The 21,816-nt window shown below is 35.8% G+C and overlaps 2 protein-coding genes across 2 annotated transcripts; one reads left to right on the top strand and one right to left on the bottom strand.

Annotated features, from left to right (window-relative positions):
* The first annotated feature begins 524 nt into the window (after positions 1–524).
* LOC136202515 (myosin-17-like) lies at positions 525–15,374 on the top strand. The gene is made up of 40 exons (XM_065993177.1): positions 525–652; positions 849–1,029; positions 2,273–2,401; positions 2,679–2,822; positions 2,950–3,095; positions 3,172–3,328; positions 3,447–3,505; positions 4,017–4,176; positions 4,275–4,424; positions 4,499–4,635; positions 4,727–4,873; positions 5,043–5,144; positions 5,218–5,275; positions 5,363–5,464; positions 5,641–5,678; positions 5,826–5,952; positions 6,025–6,195; positions 7,895–8,026; positions 8,166–8,275; positions 8,372–8,432; positions 9,330–9,507; positions 9,986–10,191; positions 10,357–10,476; positions 10,584–10,682; positions 10,765–10,986; positions 11,410–11,549; positions 11,875–11,992; positions 12,078–12,128; positions 12,227–12,307; positions 12,480–12,650; positions 12,771–12,926; positions 13,009–13,215; positions 13,398–13,535; positions 13,637–13,707; positions 13,842–13,941; positions 14,013–14,069; positions 14,148–14,204; positions 14,324–14,404; positions 14,541–14,623; positions 14,745–15,374. Exons 2-40 carry the CDS (start codon positions 1,027–1,029, stop codon positions 14,866–14,868), a joined length of 4,593 nt encoding a protein of 1,530 aa, XP_065849249.1. The 5' UTR covers positions 525–652; positions 849–1,026; the 3' UTR covers positions 14,869–15,374.
* A 2,084-nt stretch (positions 15,375–17,458) lies between these two features.
* LOC136203555 (glycerophosphocholine acyltransferase 1) lies at positions 17,459–21,233 on the bottom strand. The gene is made up of 8 exons (XM_065994741.1): positions 20,910–21,233; positions 20,687–20,806; positions 20,447–20,504; positions 20,245–20,345; positions 19,758–19,853; positions 19,578–19,671; positions 18,237–18,477; positions 17,459–18,124 (listed from the first exon to the last, which is right to left on the bottom strand). The coding sequence occupies exons 1-8, from the start codon at positions 20,982–20,984 to the stop codon at positions 17,776–17,778; spliced, it is 1,134 nt and encodes a 377-aa protein (XP_065850813.1). The 5' UTR covers positions 20,985–21,233; the 3' UTR covers positions 17,459–17,775.
* Between the last annotated feature and the right edge of the window lie 583 nt (positions 21,234–21,816).

Here is a 21,816-nt window from a genome sequence, read left to right on the forward strand (position 1 = left end):
TCTATTCTTATAGTGCTCCTAATATAGAATTCAACTCTAATTCCAGTTTTGAATTTAATCCGCCATAATTACGTAAAATGCATGGCACATTAAAGTATGTAGCAAGAAAGAAAGAAGTATTTACCATATAAGTAGTTGTGTATCGTTTTTAAAAGATATTGTCGTAAAATTTAATTATAATCTCTTAATTGGATTGATTCAAGTGCGAAAATGATTAAAATATATTTTTATAATTTCGATTCTATCATTATTTACTACCGAATAATTTTTTGGTCCGTAAAAATATTCACCACCGGTAATAGTGACTATTCTCTTTCGCAGATACCGAGGACACCGAGCACGTTTCCTTTGCCATTATTTGTGATATTTGAGTTTGAGAAAAGGCCAGTTTAGAGATTGTATCATTTTCTTTTCTCGCACACTACATGGATGGATGGCAAATTCAGTAAATAAGAACAACTACATGACTAAAAACAGCCAAATATAATTACATAATAATCTTGCTGTAATATCGGGTTTAGAACACAAATCCACTGTTTATGGCGACCACGAATGCAAAACTAGTCTCTCGCCGCTGTGTGTACTAGCAGTAGACCCCACTTGACCAGAATTTTACAGAGAGAAAACGGAGAACTAAGAGCTTGGATTTTAGGTATATATATTTATAAACTTCTTCTTAATCAAGTTTTTTTTCTGTGTTTTTTTTTTAAGATCAAATAACGAAGAAGCAAAAGTTTGAAAAAGAGGCGAAATTCGTGAAAAATATTTTTGTTTGCTTCTGCTTATCATCTTCTTTTCCAGCTGAAATTGAATTCAAACGCCTGTTTTTGTTTTTCCGGACGAAGCAGAAGAAGAAGAAGGAGAAAGACGGAAATATTAAGAAGCAGAAGAGAAGAGAGAGCTTCGGAATTTACTGAAAGAGACGAAGTTCATCCGATCGGACTCGCTGAGTCTCATTTCTCCTTGACTCGGTTGTTTTTCTTCTAATGAGCTGAGAGAGAAAGAAGATCGCAGTATAGGATCGCTATGGTAAACTAAAGAATTGGAAACGTGTCTTAATTTCTGGATTGGTTCATATTCTTTTTTTGCCTAGTTGATTTGTTTAGTTGAATCGGATATGAGTTTGCTTCTGAGATGTGATTCGGAGTACGAACTTTGTATTTTAAGCGCTCAAATTCTGGCAGTGTATTTATTTTTTGGTTTCATTTGAAGTCTGCTTAATCACTTGGCAGTACTAGATAACAGGATATGTCATTTTTTGAATACTGAGAATCGTAGATTTCGATTAGTGAATTGTTCTTCCGATATAATTTTGTTAGATTAGTAGTCATATCTTTGCAAGGCTATTTAGAATCCTATCAGAGTTCTACATAGAACTGGTCAAAACGGTGAATTGAAATGGCATTTAAGTTTCCCGACGTGGTTTGCTTTGCTTATACTTGTAATTATTCCAGCTCCATAATAATTGGGCATTTATTTTTTGGTTTATGGAAAGACATGGATCATTTATGGGTAGAAGCCAAGATGCTGATGTCGCTAATGCTATTGGGATTGGCCGCCATAGTTGCAAATTAAGAAATTTTGATTTCTGTAACTTAGAAATTTATATTTCTTGCAAATGCGGTGCAATGGTGTATCATCACTTAGTGTTTTTGAACTTGGGGAATTCATTCTGCAATTTGATTGCTGAATTGACATCACAGTAAGCTAATAGGCTCTTAGTTAGTTGTAGAAATGCTTTAGTACTTTTGTGCCAATATGACTTGTACCCAGAATCTGGAAATTTTCACGTTATTTTTCTTTTTGCTCTAAACTCTCTCTTCCTCCCCGTGGTTTCTTATCGCTTTTGATTAGCCTATTAATGTGAATATTAGCACTTCATTACTTCATCTTTGAGCACCAGTGCACTTGATATGGCAATAACATGAAGATGCATTGTAACTATGGAGGTTATATGTATAAAGAAAATCTCAACTCGTAGAACTATATTACCCTGTGAGTTTCTGCAAGAAAGTATTACTATTCTCATTGAAGCGCCCTCGTGTTTGTGTATGGTTGAAAGTCAATTTTTGCTTGTGCTTGTAATTTGACCCTTTTGGACATGCAGTTTGTGCTACTATGATATTTTTTAACCTTTAGCATGAAAAGGTTAATGAATTGTAGAGGCTATACACGTATTGTTCATTGACTAATCTCACTTGAAATGAAATCCTGTTTTCTTCAAAGAATATGTACCTGATTCTTCGATATTTCTCCTGTGATTTTCTTGCAGGCTACGGCAGTTAACATTATAGTAGGTTCTCATGTCTGGGTTGAAGATCCACTGCTTGCATGGATAGATGGGGAGGTTTTTAAAATAAATGGTGAAGAAGTTCACGTTCATACCACACATGGAAAAACAGTGAGTTATTAATGATTCAGATTAATATGCTTATTTGCGTTAGAAATGTAATACATAAATCATATGCCTAGAATGTGTCATTTATGCAACAGCAGTTTTAAGCATGTTGAGAACTCCTTGGCAGCTGTTTCAATCTATTTTGAGATTTGTTTACCATTTTCTTTCATTCCATTTGGACATATATGATTATTATATCTTCTTTGTCTCTTGTCTTTTCTTCTGTAATTGAATCCCACTTTACAGCTTTATGATTTTCAAATGACAAAAACTTTTGTAGGTGGTTGCAAAAATATCCAAAGTGTTTCCCCAGGATACCGAAGCTCCTCCTGGTGGTGTAGATGACATGACGAAGTTATCATATCTGCATGAACCAGGAGTTTTGAATAATTTGGCTGCCAGATATGAACTTAATGAGATCTACGTAATATAATTTCTGAACTTTCTCTTATAATTGGTATATTGTAGTAAATATGGCATCAAAAAAGTTCCTGATTCAGCAAAAAAAGTTTTTCATTTTATGGTGTAAACATATCAATTTTATTGTACAGACATACACTGGAAATATACTAATCGCAATCAACCCATTTCAAAGATTACCGCATCTTTATGACACTCACATGATGGAACAATATAAAGGTGCTGCATTTGGAGAGCTCAGCCCACATGTTTTTGCTGTTGCAGATGTTGCCTACAGGTAACCAATTGTGATTCAATTAAATTTCACATTGTCCTATCAAGCTTGTTCTCAACTCTGGGGTATGCTTGTTCAGAGAAATGATCAAGGAAGGAAAAAGCAACTCAATTCTAGTTAGTGGTGAAAGTGGTGCTGGTAAGACTGAGACAACAAAGATGCTCATGCGGTATCTTGCATATTTGGGTGGTCGATCTGGTGTTGAAGGACGAACTGTTGAGCAACAAGTTCTAGAAGTAAGATGAGAATCTTTCTGACCTTTTCCTGTGATCTACAGATTTGTGAATCTTCTATACGTGAAATTCTTAAATAGGAAGTGATTCTGATGTGATGTTTCTGTAAATAATTGTGCAGTCGAATCCAGTTCTTGAAGCGTTTGGTAATGCCAAAACTGTCAGGAACAACAACTCAAGGTGACTACTTTTTTACTCTTTGACTAAAGGGATAAGTACTTTGGTGCATGATCTAATCTGGAGGTTCAACTGAACAAAAAGTCCTACAAATTAATAAACTAAGAGTTTATACAGGATTCATACATTTTTTCCTCGAGGCAGAAGCTATTTCCAAATGTGGAAACAAGGATTAGTCAATCTTGATCGAATGATTTTAGTTGACTAAGTTGAAAACATTACTTTGCATCTCCTTTTCATACGTAATTAATTGCATATGCAACATTAATATGAAGTATGAACTTTGCCATTATTCTTTAGTTCTAGCTGATGCAACAGTACTTCTGTGCTTCAGTCATCCTTATTGGTAGTTGTTTTCCTGTATCTGAACCTCTTTAATTTTTCCCATCATTCTCTTCTGGATGTGTTCTCCGGAACTTGTTAGAGATGGTTCTCAGACTGATGTTTGCATTAGGTTTTTTTACTTGATCATTATCTGACTGTTTCTTTCTGTTCATCTTGGCATCAAATGCAGTCGTTTTGGTAAATTTGTTGAGATTCAATTTGACAAGAATGGAAGGATATCTGGTGCAGCTATAAGAACTTATTTACTCGAAAGGTCTCGGGTTTGCCAAATTTCATCTCCTGAGCGAAATTATCATTGTTTCTACCTTCTTTGTTCAGCCCCACCTGAGGTATTGATTCTTTAACTTTTTATTCACATCTGTCCCAACACCAATTGCATTGAAGCTTCTTTGTTTTTTGTATGACTAATGTTTGTCCCTTATTGCAGGAAAGAGAGAAGTTTAAATTGGAGAACCCTAAATCTTTCCATTACTTGAATCAATCTAACTGCTATGAGTTGGATGGAGTAAATGATGCTGAAGAGTATCTCGCAACTAGAAGGGCAATGGATATAGTTGGCATCAGTGAAGAAGAGCAGGTCAGTCTCCCATTAGTTTTTATTAGTGCGATGCTCATGCTTATACTTATGAACTATGGATTCCCTGTTTTCAGGATGCAATTTTTAGGGTCGTAGCTGCTATTCTACACCTTGGAAACGTTGAATTTTCAAAAGGAGTGGAAATAGACTCATCTGTTATCAAGGATGAGAAATCTAGGTTCCATCTCAATGCAACAGCAGAGCTGCTCAGGTGGGTTCTTACATATTCCTTCTTAGAGTGTTGATACATTGGAGATCATTATTTTCTTGAGCGTCTGAACATTTTGTATATTGTGCCATAGATGTGATGCCAAGAGCTTAGAAGATGCCCTGATTCAGCGTGTTATGGTAACTCCAGAAGAGGTTATTACAAGGACTCTCGATCCTACTAGTGCATTAGGTAGCCGGGATGCTCTGGCTAAAACAATCTATTCTCGCTTATTTGATTGGTGAGGAACTTATTTTTGCTGTGGTTCATATGCAGCATATGCTTTTGGGCACTTGGCTGGTTATCAAGGACAGCTAAAGATGCTTTCTGTAGCTTAATCTATATTTCAGATCATGTTCACATGCATCTTTCTTTATTTTGAGTGGGTATGTATTTGAAATTTTTTTCAGGCTTGTGGACAAAATCAATAGTTCGATTGGGCAGGATCCAAATTCGAAACAGTTAATTGGAGTTCTTGATATATATGGTTTTGAAAGCTTCAAGTTCAATAGGTAGGCCATTAAATTTTAAAAGTTATGAGGTTGTGTTATTTTACCTTATTGCTTGACTTTTTTCCATGTATAGTTTTGAGCAGTTTTGCATCAATTTTACCAATGAAAAACTGCAACAGCATTTCAATCAGGTTTGGCACTGTTTCACATTATTCTTACCATCTTATTATACCATTGGCTTTACTGATTTTGACTGTATGTTGATGGTATATGTTCAGCATGTCTTTAAGATGGAGCAAGAGGAATATACAAAGGAAGAAATAAACTGGAGCTACATAGAGTTTGTTGATAATCAAGATGTCTTGGATCTGATTGAAAAGGTGTTGCACTCTTATTTCTTGCAGTCTTTTTCATTCATGTTTTTCTTTTATTTGTTTGAAGAATAATATTATTGACCATGCAGTGGAACAATATTGACAATAAATTAGATTTAGTTTCGTATTCTACTTGTCCATGGTCTAAAAATCTTCCCATTATTCTCTTAAATATGTTGCAGAAACCTGGGGGGATTATCGCACTTCTAGATGAAGCCTGGTATGTATATTTGATTCGCACTTGATCCTTTTTTTCCCTTACAAATATATCTATGTTCTTTTCTGGAGGTAACGGAACCACTGTTCACACTACTGCTGAGTTTGTATGTCAAAGACTGACTCAAGTACGTTTGACTGCTTCATACAGCATGTTTCCGAAATCCACACATGAAACTTTTGCGCAGAAGTTGTTTCAGACCTATAAAAACCACAAGCGATTTATCAAACCTAAGCTTTCTCGCACTAGTTTTACCATATCTCACTATGCAGGGGAGGTAAACATATTTTCTAAGTTGTTCAAACTTCAATGGATGCCAAGATACTCATGATTTTTTTTTTCCCCACAGGTGACTTATCTGGCTGATCAGTTCCTTGACAAAAACAAGGATTATATAGTGGCAGAGCATCAGGATCTCCTGTTAGCTTCAAAGTGCTCCTTTGTGGCTAGTCTCTTTCCTCCACTTCAAGAGGATACATCAAAATCCTCCAAATTTTCTTCCATAGGATCACGCTTTAAGGTACTAAAGATTTAGTTTCTCTCCAGCCTTCTTAAAAAATAAAGTTATTGCCATTAGGCATTAACTAATTTATTTGGTGGAGATGATAGCTCGATGGCTGTACCCTTTGCTGATGGGCCAGAACATTTGATCAGTGCATAAATAAATAAATGTCTTAAATCTATAAATGAAAAAGTGTACAACAACAACAAAGCCTTAGTCCCGAAATGATTCGGGGTCGGCTAACATGAACCATCATATAAAACCGTGAAAATCAAGTCGTGTCAGCGACACAGATTCGCTCCCTCCACTCCGTCCTATCCACTACCATATTTTCCTCAATTCCCAGTAAACTCATATCACTCTCGATCACCCTCCTCCAAGTTTGCTTAGGTCTTCCCCTACCCCTCACCACTACATCCCTTTGCCACTCTTCGGTTCTCCTAACCGGCGCATCAAGCGCTCTACATCTCACATGGCCAAACCACCTTAGTCGGTTTTCTCTCATTTTATTCTCAATAGATGTGACCCCTACTTTTGTCCTAATTATTTCATTACGCACCCGGTCCTTTCTCGTATGACCACACATCCATCTCAACATACGCATCTCCGCCACCGACATCTTATGGATGTGGCAGTGTTTCACTGCCCAACACTCCGTACCATATAACAATGCTGGTCTAATTGCCGTCCGGTAGAATTTTCCCTTCAATCTATTAGGCATGCCGGGATCACAAAGGAAACCCGTAGCACTCTTCCACTTCGACCAACCAGCTTTAATCCTATGAGCAACATCTCCATCTACTTCTCCATCCGTTTGGATAATAGATCCTAAATACCGTAAGCAATCCGAGGCCTGAACAACTCTCCCATCTAGGGTGATTGTCCCTGCCTCCCTACTCCTATGGCCGCTAAACTTACACTCCAAATATTCTGTCTTACTTCGACTCAACTTAAAGTGTATCTTGATTTAATTTCATTTGGGTTGAGCAATTCCTTTTATGTCAAGGCTTTACAACCCACCAGATAAACCTCCAACTGTAAGAATAATAAACAGAATCAATCAACTGATCTGAAATTATTGACTTCAGCATACAGAATGGTTGTTCTATATTCCTTCTCAAAAATAAATTAATAATAATTATTGGTGATGCCGAATGGCTGTGGGTTGCACCATTACAGCATAAGTGATGCAACAGCTTGTTTAGGTGTTAATGGGACATTGTAAAAGGTAGAGAATAGAATACTAATGATTTGGGACATAACATGTGAAGTTTGTAATAGGTAGACTACTGTGCGAACCTTTTGCTTTATTTCACCATTCTTGGTCTTTATGTAGGTTTCAGTTAAGCAACATAATTCGTTATTAGTTCTAATTTGGTGGAATTTACATCTCCATGCAAAGGGCATAAATTTGTTTCACATTCTTTTTCATTTATTTGTGGTGAGATTATGTGTCCTGCAGTAATTCATTGTTATCAGCTTGTTCCAATTTTGATTAAAAAGAAAAATAACTTCCAAATCATGTTAACAATCACTGAAAAACTGATGGAGGTAATACCATTTATGAAATTCACATTCATGCATGTTGCTATCATAGGATGTGTTTTAGATGCAGAGGATTTGTGAATAGGCTAGCTCAGAGTAGGAACTTGTTTTTATATGCTGTTCAGGCTTTTAGTCATGTTTATGAAGATATTGTATTTTTTGAAAAATGCAGCTACAACTGCAATCTTTGATGGAGACCTTGAATTCGACCGAGCCCCACTATATCAGATGTGTGAAGCCAAATAATGTCCTCAAGCCTATGATTTTTGAGAATATTAATATTATTCAGCAACTGCGTTGTGGTGTAAGTATAATGAGGCTGTAGCTTAATATTTGTTGCTGATTCTCCCTCCCCCCCAACCTTTGCAGGCCCATAAGATTTAATGTTTGTCTTTTCAATTCTGGCCATCATTTGTTTATCATTACCATTTTCATTTATTTAGGGTGTTCTTGAGGCAATCAGAATCAGCTGTGCTGGATATCCAACAAGACGAACATTTTATGAGTTTCTTCTCCGATTTGGTGTTCTTGCTCCAGAAGTTTTGGAAGGAAAGTGAGTCATAACTTAAGGGGATAAATTTTATTAGCATACCTTCTCTTTTCCCAGTTTGCTTTTCTCCAATTGCTTTCATCACTTCTTTCAATGCAGTTATGATGATAAGGTTGCTTGCCAAATGATTCTTGATAAAATGGGATTGAAAGGTTATCAGGTAATAAAATATTGTGTAAACTCTGTCCTTGTATTCTACTAGAAAGGAAATCCGATGTGCTTGGTACAAGAGGTCTATTCTGACTTAGCTTGCCTCTGTACATTAAATAATTTCACTGTTTGCAGGTACTAGATTAATTTATCATTTGCTTTCACTGTATCTTGTGGTACATGAATTCATGACCACTTAAGTGTAATTTAAGTTATTTGTGTGTTCTGAATGTGAAGCCACAAGCAGTCCAGCTTCTGTTTGTAAGAGTTAAATTGCAAAAAGGGAGTAGGAGGGCAGTGAGCTATTAAATAGATACTCCCCATTTATGGTGAAGTAATTTGAGATGTTTTGGGTGTGAAGACCAGCTAGTGTTTGCTAGTTAGATGTCAATTTTTTGCTCGCAATTGTTTGGATATTATGGGCTTTTTGGTTTAAAGTACCAACAAACTAGTCTTATTTCATCATAATATTGTCAAATAGTGTATGTGGATCCCCAAACCCAAATGCTACCTTCGAATGTTAAATTACCAATAATTATATGGTAGCATTTCAAAATGTAGTTATTGATGCTTAAAAAATTTAGTTGATATGCTGGGAGATTGAATTTCTTAGTTTTGAGGCAGCTTCAATCACAAAAATTACCAATAGCTGATCGCAGCCACCACCACCAATTCTATTAAGGCTTCTTAAGAATCTCTGAATCCATGCAAGTGGAACTGCTGCAATATCTATGTATGAACTGAAGACCCAAACTTTGATCTGTTTTGTTTGGATTCCAGGGGCTAACCTATCCATCCACTACCACCATATATTTTCCACATTTCCTACCTTTTATCCATATCTTTTTTTGTTTTGATTGGCACAGACTCTGATTTCTAATTGTGAGGAAACTTTGTTATTTCACAGGTAGGCAAGATGAAGATTTTCCTCAGGGCTGGTCAGATGGCTGAACTTGATGCAAGAAGAGCAGAAGTGCTTGGACATGCAGCTAGAACCATTCAAAGACAGATACGCACATACATTGCACGCAAGGAGTTCATTGCATTCCGGCGAGCTGCAATCCACTTGCAATCTCATTGCCGGGGTATTTTCTTTGCCCTATTTTAGTGCACATCTTTATATGTTTGGTGATGTGTTCAGTGTCATGATTTGCTGTCCAAATTTTGCTGTGGCATAAAACAGTTAAGCATTGTAGTCCAAATACAAAGTATAAATTCACATGTATGCTGGTCTGTGTTTGAATATGTGGTTGTGTTTGAGTGCTCGCATGTCTCTTGACTGTAGTGGCAGTTTATTGCATAAGACGTTCTCTCTTTCTATGTTAAGTTGTGTGTGTATGCAAGAGGAGAGTTGGAATAAATGCAGTTGGCTCAGGAAACATGTAGTTACGTTGAAAGAAAGTTTATATAATTGGGTCATTTAACTTCAGAAGGGAATGTTGTGAAGCTAGTTTCTACGAATAGTTATCTGTTTCTGTACCCGTGCATGGATTTGTGTTTTACTGTCTTTGTTCTTGGAAATCTTATTGAGATTATACCCTTTTTATTGCTTCTTACAATCAGGTGTATTGGCTCGCAAATTATTTGAACAATTGAGAAGGGAGGCTGCAGCTCTGAAGATTCAGAAGAACTTTAGATTATACACAGCCAGGAAATCCTACTTGACTATATACTTGTCTACAATTATGATACAGACTGGCTTAAGAGCAATGACTGCTCGTGATGAATTCAGATTCAGAAAGCAAACTAAAGCTGCGATTGCAATCCAGGTCAATCTCCATATCTTTTTTATGTTATCTTAGAGTGAAAAGAAGCTACAGTTTCTAAACTACATTTTGGAGTTTCAGAATTATTGATTTCCTTTTTTTTTTCTTTAAAATATATATATAGAAGAATAAATGATTGATTACTTCTATTCATTTGATGACTTGCAGGCACAATTGCGTTCCCACATAGCATATTCTTACTATAAGAGGCTTCAGAAGGCTGCATTAGTTAGTCAATGTGGTTGGAGGCAAAGGGTTGCTCGAAGAGAGCTTAGAAATCTTAAAATGGTTTGATCAAATTCTTAATTTGGCATTATTTTCAAAAAAGTATTTAGCAGATTAGATATCTTTTTTGAAGAAGAATATAGATAGTAGTAATAATGTTATTTTTCCAGGCTGCCAGAGAAACGGGTGCCCTTAAAGAAGCGAAAGACAAATTAGAAAAGCGTGTAGAAGAGCTAACATGGAGGTTGCAATTGGAGAAGAGATTGAGAGTATGTCTTTTCACCTTGTAATTCTACCAGTGAGATGGCCTTCCTTGTACTATTCTTCAATTTTGTTTCATTTGTATTACAGACTGATTTGGAAGAGGAAAAAGCCCAAGAAATTGCCAAATTACAGGAAGCTTTACATGGAATGCAAATACAAGTAGAAGAAGCAAATGTCAGAGTAATCAAAGAACGAGAAGCAGCTCGGAAAGCTATTGAAGAGGCACCTCCAGTCATTCAGGAAACCCCTGTTCTTGTTCAAGACACGGAGAAAATTGAACAATTGATGGCCGAGGTAGAGAGTTTGAAGGTATGCACCCTGAAATGAATATTCATAGTTATTACTGAATTTAAGCCAACATAAATTTCCTCGTCAGATCTGTGAAATTATGCAAATTAACCTTAACTGTAGATTAGTTCATGCTGCTCTAAAAGAAAACATGTAAATTCGATGGATCTACTTCTGATTTGTTGAATTCCTTTCTTCTGAAACTTATTAGTTGTCTTTGCATTTGTGCTTCTAATCCTGCAAAATAAGGGGCAAGTTTGCAGCCTGTGGGCTTGGTGCCCAAGTTTCTGTGGACATGATAATATTTTTGGTTAATGTGTCAATCAGGAACATGAACCTTTCTTGTTATCGGTTTTCTTTTAAGATATTAGAAGCTAATTAAAAGTTACCTTGAAATTATTTCTATTGTCTGTTGAGACCTGATGAATATATGTTGCTTTCCAGGCTTTGCTGCTTTCAGAAAGGCAGGCAGCAGAAGAAGCAAGAAAAGCTCAAGAGGATGCTGAGGCCAAAAACTCAGAACTGGGAAAGAAACTTGAAGATACAGAGCAGAAGGTTGATCAACTTCAGGAGTCGGTACAGAGGTTTGTTAATGCTTATGAACACGGAACTGCATGGGTGCTAAAATAAGAACCAATAAAATTTTGTTTGTCCTTGTCATACAACATAGATAATGGACTTGTGCTAATTAACTCGGTCAAAAAATTTCCACTCCTGTCTGGTCATTTTGGTATATACTTCGCGACCTATGATTGAAGCTATTATGTCTTCTGGAACCTATTTTACTCATCATTTACTGACCTTCAATTGATTTTGATAATATCTACACACTGTATGTGTTCTCTGCAAAGATGCTTTGATTTGCACTATAAGTCAAAAGTTCGACAAGTCAGTTTGCTTACATTTCAGGTTAGAAGAGAAACTCTCCAACTCAGAATCAGAGAATCAAGTTCTTCGTCAGCAAGCACTGACCATATCACCAACAGGAAAATCCTTCTCTTCTCGGCAAAAAACAATAATTATACAGGTGAAAATATCTTCTCAGTAGTTATTTGTCCTTGCACTTTGACCTGAAAATCTCATGGGGATTTATTTCATTTGTTAAATAACAGAGAACTCCAGAGAATGGGAATGTTGCGAATGGAGAAACAAAACATCCATCAGTAAGGGGATTAGTTCTTTTGTGACAACGCAAAAATTCACTCTCACCGTTTTATTGGCTCTATTATAGATTATTTCTTACTTTCTACTGTGCTTCTAGGATATGGTGGTTGCTGTATCACATGCACGTGAACCTGAATCTGAGGAGAAGCCGCAGAAATCTCTCAATGAAAAGCAGCAGGTAATTGGCTATAATTTGCAGGAAAAAAACTTTTTATTGATGAATTGATCAATTAATTGAAGAAGGGAATATATATATATATATATATGTTCTCCATTTGAGCATTCACTTCTGACGTTCTCAAGGTCATAATCTCTTCCTTATTTGTTTTTGGGAATTTACATTTCTTCAGGAGAACCAGGACCTACTGATCAAGTGCATATCACAAAATTTGGGATTCTCTGGGGGCAAGCCAGTTGCTGCTTGCATTGTATACAAATGTCTTCTTCAGTGGAGATCATTTGAAGTTGAAAGAACCAGTGTGTTCGATCGTATTATTCAAACAGTAGCTTCAGCGATAGAGGTATCTTACAGTCCAATGGTGGGGAGAGAGTACTCTTCCTTTTCTGTAAAGGAGGGAAATTGAATCTTGTGTGGTTATGAATGTTTGATTGATGTCAGCAACCTTGATTTCTTTTTGAAGGTCGCAGATAACAATGATGTCTTAGCCTATTGGTTATCTAATTCATCTGCATTGTTGCTGCTCCTCCAACATACGCTCAAAGCAAGTGGAGCAGCCAGCTTAACCCCTCAACGGCGCAGAACATCATCTGCTTCTCTCTTTGGGAGGATGTCTCAAGTGAAAATCAATCTTTTCTTTCTTAATTGCCTTGTGAATCAATTTTTCCCTCATATTTTCTAATTGCTTATGTGGATTATAGGGGCTACGGGCATCTCCTCAAAGTGCTGGACTCTCGTTTCTTAATGGTAGAGCGCTTAGTAGACTAGATGATTTGCGACAGGTTGAGGCCAAGTATCCAGCATTATTGTTTAAGCAACAACTTACTGCCTTCCTTGAGAAGATATACGGAATGATGAGAGACAATCTGAAGAAAGAGATATCTCCAATGCTTGGATTATGTATTCAGGTTCCTGCTTAATGCACATGCTCCAATTAATACTATTCTTCCTTGAAATTTCTAAAAAGATCGAATGCTTTAAAAACAAAGAACTAAGTTGACTTTTTTTTTTCTCTCTTAATGTGCACATGCATGCATGTGTATGTGTGCATGAGCCTATTTCTTTTGACATCTTTTGAATATGAATGCAGGCACCTAGAACTTCACGGGCAAGTTTAGTAAAAGGCCGTGCTCATGCTAATGCTGTTGCTCAGCAAGCTTTAATCGCTCACTGGCAGAGTATCGTGAAAAGCTTAAACAGTTATTTGATGATAATGAAAGCAAATTATGTGAGTAACTTGATTTGTACAGAATGTCAACAACATTTTCCTTTGAGAATAATCATTCTTCGACTCCTGTTTTGCATTATTCTTTGACTCCTGTTTTGCAGGTGCCTCCCTTCTTGGTGCGTAAAGTGTTCACTCAAATATTTTCATTCATCAATGTTCAGCTATTCAATAGGTGAACGCTTTCAACACTTTTCTCTTCTTCCTGCCTTCTCTTTCTGTTCATTAGTTTGTTTGATCATGAAGTGTTAGTAAACATTGTCATTTTCATGCAATTCACGTATTATCTTTTTCTATATGTATCTCCAGTCTTCTGTTGCGGCGGGAGTGTTGTTCATTCAGTAACGGAGAATATGTGAAAGCGGGTTTAGCTGAATTAGAGCAGTGGTGCTATGAGGCAACCGAGGAAGTAAGTGTTTCTCATCTTTATGTCCTTCAGTCTTGTTATACATTTACCTAACATCTTTTCTATCTCTTCAGTTTGCAGGCTCTGCTTGGGATGAATTGAAACATATAAGACAGGCTGTTGGATTCCTTGTAATACTTGTACCAGCTTTTCTCATTTTCTCTTATGCACCGATATGTACTGTTTTACTGATCCTTTTCTTCTATCAGGTCATACATCAGAAACCAAAGAAGACCTTGAATGAAATTACAAAAGAACTTTGCCCTGTTAGTACTTCTTATCTTTTCAATCAGCTTCTTGATTGCATGCTGGCCTCCCCGTTTTGTTCATCTTTTGTTCTCATGAAATATATTATGTTATACTTTTTTCTTTGCTGCTTCTTCAGGTGTTGAGCATACAGCAACTATACAGAATCAGCACTATGTACTGGGATGACAAATATGGGACACACAGTGTTTCTTCAGATGTGAGTTTCCCTTCAATTAGTATGATAATGTTGATTTATGGGGCCTGTCGGGAAGTGCTTAACTTTTTACCCATGTTTTTTGTATTAAACTCGTACAAATATGTTCTTTTTTGGTCTAAAACAACTTGGATTACAGGTTATAGCTAGCATGAGAGTCCTGATGACTGAGGACTCTAATAACGCTGTCAGCAGTTCTTTTCTGTTAGATGATGATTCAAGGTACAACTTGACCATTATTATTTTCTTTTGCATTTATATATATGCAAATCACAAGCACACACACGAGCACAAAAAACACAATACAATATCTAATCCTCGTTACTATCTGAACGTAACGCAGTATACCGTTCACTGTGGATGACATCTCCAAATCAATGCAACAAGTAGACATAGGAGATATTGATCCGCCACCATTAATTCGCGAGAACTCTGGTTTCGTTTTCTTGCTACCGCGGTCAGATTGATGTTTCATCATCACTTACTGTGCCAATCTTGTTATTGTGGGTATCCATGGGGAGTCCTTTGCGAGAACACAATGCGTTTAGACCTGTGCATATAGCTTCACTGTTCATTACCATCCATGTGTATAAATATATTTTGCATTTATCTCGGGCTATCATCATATTGGGTGTCGGTCAAACACTCGTTCCCTGGCGTTATTTAAACAAGAGGGTATTTTGTTCAGAAGCTCTATTATCACAAATTATGTGATATTGAGTAATCTTCGGAGGCCATTGTGCTTCCTATTTTGTCAGGGCCTTCAACAGGCTGCCTTCATATTTTTTTTATTATTTCATTTTTTTTAGTCAAGCCTTGTCCACATAGTGGTTTGGTTGGTTTTTGGGTGCTGTAGTGGTTTCTTGGTGTAACTAACATCTGCCGCATTTTATAGGCCATTGTTTAAGCAAACAAATTGTACTTATGTAGTCTTTTTTTTTTCCTTGGTGTCAGATGTTAGTTCCGTTTTTTATTTTTGTTTGAAAATATCATGTGCAATTATGGTAGAAATGCTCTGCATTTGACGATACTTCCTGGGTTTGCTTTTCGGGAAAACTTCACTAGAAAGAAATTACCATGTAAATCAATCAATGATAAGAAAATTCAGCTCTCCTTGTTTTCTTTGTATTCAAGCAGAGGCAATTCTCCCTAAGAGAGAAGCTCTTGTAACAATTCGTAAATTATGTGCAGTTGCTCATATGCTGTTTTTAGTGGGTTATATTAGAGATTTTGGAATGTATATAACGAAATTATTACTACTGCAAGGAGCTTCATAAATGATTCTACCCCCTCTTTTGCCCTGAGGTTTCGAAACACTGATAAATTTGTTATGAATTAGGAGGCTAGTAAAGTCAACTTTTCATGGTCTGTAACTGTAATTTTCATTCTTGCAAATCAACTCGGGCAAAACTTGATGCATTAATATGTAAAATGTCAAAAAGGCACTTTTTCCATCAGTTGAGGTGGCTAGAAAATAGGATTTTGTAATGAAATTTGCTAGTGCGTGCAATTAAGATATGAAAATATGAAAAGCTCAATCGGTAGGACTATTATTTTTAGGGTATTTGTGGACACTATCTGAATTCAATACGAATTTAGTTAGTGTATTCAATACGAATTTAGTTAGTGTATTTGTGTCTTATTAAAGATGAGTCATTATTGAAGCTATCCTCTTTTAAAAAAATAAACTATATATAAAAAAAGGATAGCCAAAGCAGTGGGATGGATTGGGGGAGGTGGAAAGCCTAAGGGTCTGAAAAGGATGGAGTCACTTTTAGGTTGATAAATTTATATATAAATTTTTGAATTGAGTTGGTGTTACTTTAATATAAACAATAAAATTATAATTATTATATGTGAATATTTTATAAATTTCATAGTGATAGTACATGAATCGAACATAATATAAGTGGATTAAGAATTTATTAAATAAATTTCAGATCAAATATTGAGAGTCAATTTGATAATTCAAAGAGTTAATTTGATAACAAAAAATGGTTCAAATATCATTGCACATTTTTATATTTTTTTAACCTCTATCTATTATAGAGATAGTAAAATTATGTGATCTTACAATACGAAAACGATATTGTGGATTGATGCAATTATGATAAATTTTTTAGATTAAACTAGGATTAATGTATCTAATATTGATACTAATTTGTTAATTGGTATAATACAAACATGATCCATTTACACGAATTGATGGTCTTCGCAAATTTGAAGAAAAAAGAATGGAAAGACAGAGGAGAACTGAGTCCAAGCCAATGGTGCACAAAACAGAGGATAAAAGGAACTTCTGTGTGATATGCAAACAGTTAACAAAATGGTTTAAAACCCACAATCAAGAAACCGACAAAACACTAATGACTGCGTTAACTTTAAGGTACTCAATTTAAAGAATAAATTGCAATTTTGGTTCGAAAAAGAGTTCAAAGCCATAGTCTGGAATTCCTAGATAATAGCATCAATCTAATGCATATTGACGCTTCAATTATCAAAGCAAACAATAACATTCTTCATCCATCACCTCTATATCCAAGCAAATTAACACAAAGAAAGAATAAAAGAGAAAAAGAGTGAAAAGGCCTACCGAACAATATATAGCTCTCCAACAACATGGTTTTTAAGGTTTCAACAGCCAAGTGCCTCTAAATATTATCTAACAGGAACCTTTCTTTGTTTATGTTAATGATAATAATGATAAAAGCTATTGGCTATATTATGTTTACGTCTAAGGTTAAGATAAATAACGGAAAGACAAAGTAATGAGCAGATTTGATTGGGAAAAAAACAGTATTTCACTACTGATAGAGAAACATGAGCCGAACATACAACAATCAGCAGGCATTTTGTTTTTCTAACCGAACACTCATTATTCTGCTGTTCTTGAAACGTTAAAAAAACCCTCGTATAGTTTCAGATTAAAAAACAAAACCCTTATATCATGATTAATTTTTTGGAAATAATAGTTCAAACTCTAAGGAACAACCTTATCCACTAGCAGTGTGTAACACATTCAATCCGATGGAGAAAAAGAAAAGTTGTCAATCGATGTCTCAGCCGAATTAATACCTCTAATTTGAATGCTTATAGTATTTTAACCAGAGAATCAGCTAATGTCAGGCTACTTGAGTAAGCAGTTCATATAGACTTCCTTAATCCTATACTTTTCCCTAGTCAAACTATACAGTTCCACCAAAAAGAAAAAGTTATTGAACATTTTGAAAACAAATAGTATTCAACCTCAACAAGCTATGGCAGCTAATTTTTTTTTTTCCACAAACACAAAGGATCCGATCTCTACAGTGGGAAGCAGACATGTTTCACTCATCAAAGAAACTACTGCTACAGTATATTAGAATTCCTGCATCTCATTCAGAATCCGTGCTGTTTATTATTTTTTCCGTTGCATTGCCTGACGGGTCTGGCTGAAACGGTGCTGGCTGCTTCTCTGATTTCTTCTTCTGTTTGAGGATCACCTGCCTTGGCATTACATCCAATAGAAAGCTTCCTCCATTCCATACGGCTGCTGAGATTTTGAGTAGTTGGAAAACAACATGAAGTTCATAAGACAAGAAAATCGGAACTGTCAAAGCCATGGTTGCCACAGTAAATATCCCTTGCAGCAGAGTATACATGAGCAGTCGGTTCTGGTCACCGAGTAAGCCACTCAAACGCCACCACACGTTGTTTGCCTTCTGTGCCTTTTTCGAGAGCTCTCTAATCAAAGATTATAAGAATACATTTATACTAATCAAAATTTACACACTTCCATCATGCATATAAAGAGAAATCAATAATTTTTTATTTTATTTTGTGTAGCTTTCGTTACCTGTAAGAAGTCATGACCTCGGGATCTCTTAACAGCCTCTGCCTACGTAGGACATAGACAATGAGAAAATAGAGTGCTTGCCATAGAGTATAAGCAACTAAGGGCACCAGGAACAACCAAGTCAACAGGAAGTGTTTATCTTCTACTACATATGGCCATGATGCCCTGCGCAAGGTTCCTTCAGGGTGCATGGCCTCGAAGGTTGCTGGATTCCACCAACGTATTGTGAAGAAAACTATACCTGCAATTAAAACTGCTTTCTTAGAATCTGAAACTGAGATTTGTTGATAATTGCAAACGATCTGAACTATAAAACTTAAGTTTGTATTTTCATCCCTATGTTGATGGACCGTATCCCTGGTAAATGACACTTGGTGAGAGATGTTGCAATTGGTGTTAGATAAGGACTATGAACCGAGTTATGTTCACTACTTGCAGAGAATGGGCACAAGCTTTATTTCACCCAGGGCATTAAAATAAACTCCAGCTTATATATTTCCTCTTTTATGTCATTAATAATGCAATTCAGTTTGAATGATTACTCACATGAATGCAGGTATTAAGCATAAAGCTCTAAAAGATACTACAATTTGTGAGGTATGGTTGCTGTTGACTCGGCAAGGATAACATGTCACTCTCACTAATTGTTCCGGGTAAGAAATAGTCTTAAAAATGGTTTTATTCAGAGTGCTTCATTCATTTCCTTTTTCCTTCTAGATAAGCAACATCTCTATATGCCTGCAAAAACTATTGACCAAAACCCATACTCAGCTAGCAACTATTAACCAGAAATCAGGTTCATAATTTATTTAGGCTGTAGTCCACCAGTTGCTCAAGTAGCAATGCTTAGAAGTGCCAACCAAACTCAAAATGAGAAACAACAAGAAATAACAATAGCAACATTCTCTATCAAAAGCACTAGATAACTTTTTACTAGTTTGGTCAGCTATTAAAACATGTTAAATGCTTTCTCTATGAAGATCTTTGAACAGCCACATCATAAGACTTGGCACGAGCAAATGCAAGATAAATGGCTGGACATACAACTATTAGCTTGGATAGCAAATAGTAAGGTTCCAATTGAATCATTTCTTTCTCACATTGCATGTTACAATGACGACTTCAAATTAACAAAATTAACACTAACATTATAGCATATGCACAATGCAGTTACAATAACCCTCCAGAGCATTGTTGGAATAGTCAACAGAGATTCAATATTCAATAATCCCTTCCAAAAATGTAGACCATTTTTTCCCAAATACATAGATAACTACAAATGAAAATCATGTTGTTCTAAAGAATTCTTGGAATGAATCCAGAAAGGAAGGATAAACTCACCTGGTAAAAGATGTATAAGGACACTGACAAGTTTATCAGCAGAACTAAAAACCAAGCTACACCGCCAAACAATTATTGCCCATGCTAATGGCCCCTAAAGAGTTATTTAATAAGATTAATCAGAAAAAGATATCATCCATCAACCAAAAATTGGGAGCTATGGTGGGACTTTTTTCTTACTTCAGCAAACGAAAAGCAGACCATGAATAACTTCTCATCCTTTGGATATAGAAGGAGGTGAACCAAGAAGATTGTGTTGGCATAATAGCAGAAATCCTGAATAGCAAGAGCATATATATCAACATAAAGTATAACAGTAGAACCCATAGAGATAGATTTCTTAATGTTCCAAAACAACTGTAACAATAAGGCTCAAACCTGAGAAGATGTTAGCTGATAAAAATGATTCCAATATAACTTGAACTATATACAATAACAATGTTCTATGAAACTTCTTGTTTGTGTTATATGAAGTATTGAAATCTTTGGTTACTAACACATATAAATGCGCATATGAACCTTATGTCATACTACCCAGGGAGTTATTGGAAGTATTAACTGTTGAATTCTAACAATGGTTCCTGAATCCACTCCTACTTCTGTCCCTTTTTTCTTTGAATAAAATAATCCATATAACTATAAGAAAAAACAAGGCATAATAGCTTACCAAAAGATAGTAATGCCATTTTTTAAACCGATAGTATATCCACCGAAGGGGGACAAAAAAGACATAAAAGAAGCAGTAAACATAAGGCATATCTTGTGGCCCTGCACAGAAGATAATAACATCAACGTGCAAGCAAAAGAATCAGAAAAATTCTTGATTGATACAAAAGCAATAATCCTTCCATCAATAACAGTAAACTTACTTGCTCCAAGGATGAAACAAAATCCCCCAAACCCAAGAACACCAAGAAAATGAGTGACCTAATAAAAGAAACGGCAAAAAAAAAAAATCAATTCCAATCCTATATTTATAATCCCCATATCAAACACTTAGAATACAATAGGCAAAGAAGGGAATGCTTATGATCAAACAGTAATCAATGCAAAAATTAAAAGAAAAATCATATAAGAAGTGATAATACAAGTCTAACAAAGAGGCAAACCTTACTAAGAAAGCTTTCATGTTCCTCGGCTTGTTTGGCTATCTTGACAGCCTGCTTAGATAAGATCTCCTTCGTCTGAATCGCTTGTTTTGATAATATTTCTTTGGTTTGAGCCACTTTCTGCACAAAAACATAAATACGCAGATCAATTAAACCGAACAAACACGCCAGGAATCCGTTGGAAGATGCAAAAACAAATATGACAGGCAAAGATTGAATGCACCATAGATCGGTCCTTGAGCCTCTGCTTCACTTTTTCAAATGAATCTCCATTAGAAACTACTTCCTCGACAGACATTTCTGCTTCTATTATCGTTCTTCGCTATGGGGAGAAGGAAGAAAGAATGAGTTGGAAAGGTATATACAAAGGGAGGAGGAAAAGCAAGGGAGAGATCTTTGTCGAAGATGAATTACAGAAATGCGTGAAATTGAATATACAATATTGGATAATCATAAAATCGCTAATTAATTATATAAAAACTGCAGAAAAAAGCATATTCTCTTTCATTCCCTTCTTTTTCATGTATGTATGTATGTTTCTCCCTGATGGGAACGGGGAACCGGGAACGGGGAAGGTAATGTCCAAAACTTTTATTTGTTAGTCTCTTCACGGCTAAGTTACATAACTGGTACAACCTTTACCTGCTATCACATTTTGGTACAATTTTTAATTTTACACATTAAAATATACAAATTTTAGATGATTTCCTATAAAATATACATCCAGTTATTATAACCGGTTAAAGAAGGTCCATGCTGTCATGTCATCATTTTACCCTTTCAGCTTATTAAAAACGTGTTCCACTCAAAATTCTTACAATTGAAAGGGGTATAAAATTCTTTTCGCATTGGGTGGGACACGTTTTTAATAAGCTAAAAGGGTAATATGATGATGTGGCAGCGTTGACCTTCGTTGACCTATCATAATAATCAGGTGTACACTTTAGTGGGAGGTCACCTGAAGTTTGTACATTTTAGTGTGCAAAATTAAAGGTTGTACACCAAAATGTGATAACAGGTAAAAGTTGTACACGACGTATGTAATTTACCAGACAAATGATGTATCGAACCTTTTATATCTCTAACACTTCTCCCATACCATCATTTTTATTAGGATAAATAATTTATTA

Source organism: Euphorbia lathyris, chromosome 8 (assembly GCF_963576675.1).
Source record: "Euphorbia lathyris chromosome 8, ddEupLath1.1, whole genome shotgun sequence".
Taxonomy (NCBI): domain Eukaryota; kingdom Viridiplantae; phylum Streptophyta; class Magnoliopsida; order Malpighiales; family Euphorbiaceae; genus Euphorbia; species Euphorbia lathyris.

Excerpts from the sequence above, each read along its gene's own strand:
- LOC136202515 (XM_065993177.1), top strand. Across the intron at positions 6,196-7,894 it reads CCATAGGATCACGCTTTAAG|CTACAACTGCAATCTTTGAT; the intron begins GTACTAAAGATT and ends TGAAAAATGCAG. Across the intron at positions 14,205-14,323 it reads TTACAAAAGAACTTTGCCCT|GTGTTGAGCATACAGCAACT; the intron begins GTTAGTACTTCT and ends CTGCTTCTTCAG.
- LOC136203555 (XM_065994741.1), bottom strand. The coding sequence starts at position 20,984 with ATGTCTGTCGAGGAAGTAGTTTCTAATGGAGATTCATTTGAAAAAGTG. Across the intron at positions 20,346-20,446 it reads TTGTTTCATCCTTGGAGCAA|GGCCACAAGATATGCCTTAT; the intron begins GTAAGTTTACTG and ends TCTTCTGTGCAG. Across the intron at positions 18,478-19,577 it reads CCTTATACATCTTTTACCAG|GTATAGTTTTCTTCACAATA; the intron begins GTGAGTTTATCC and ends TTTTAATTGCAG.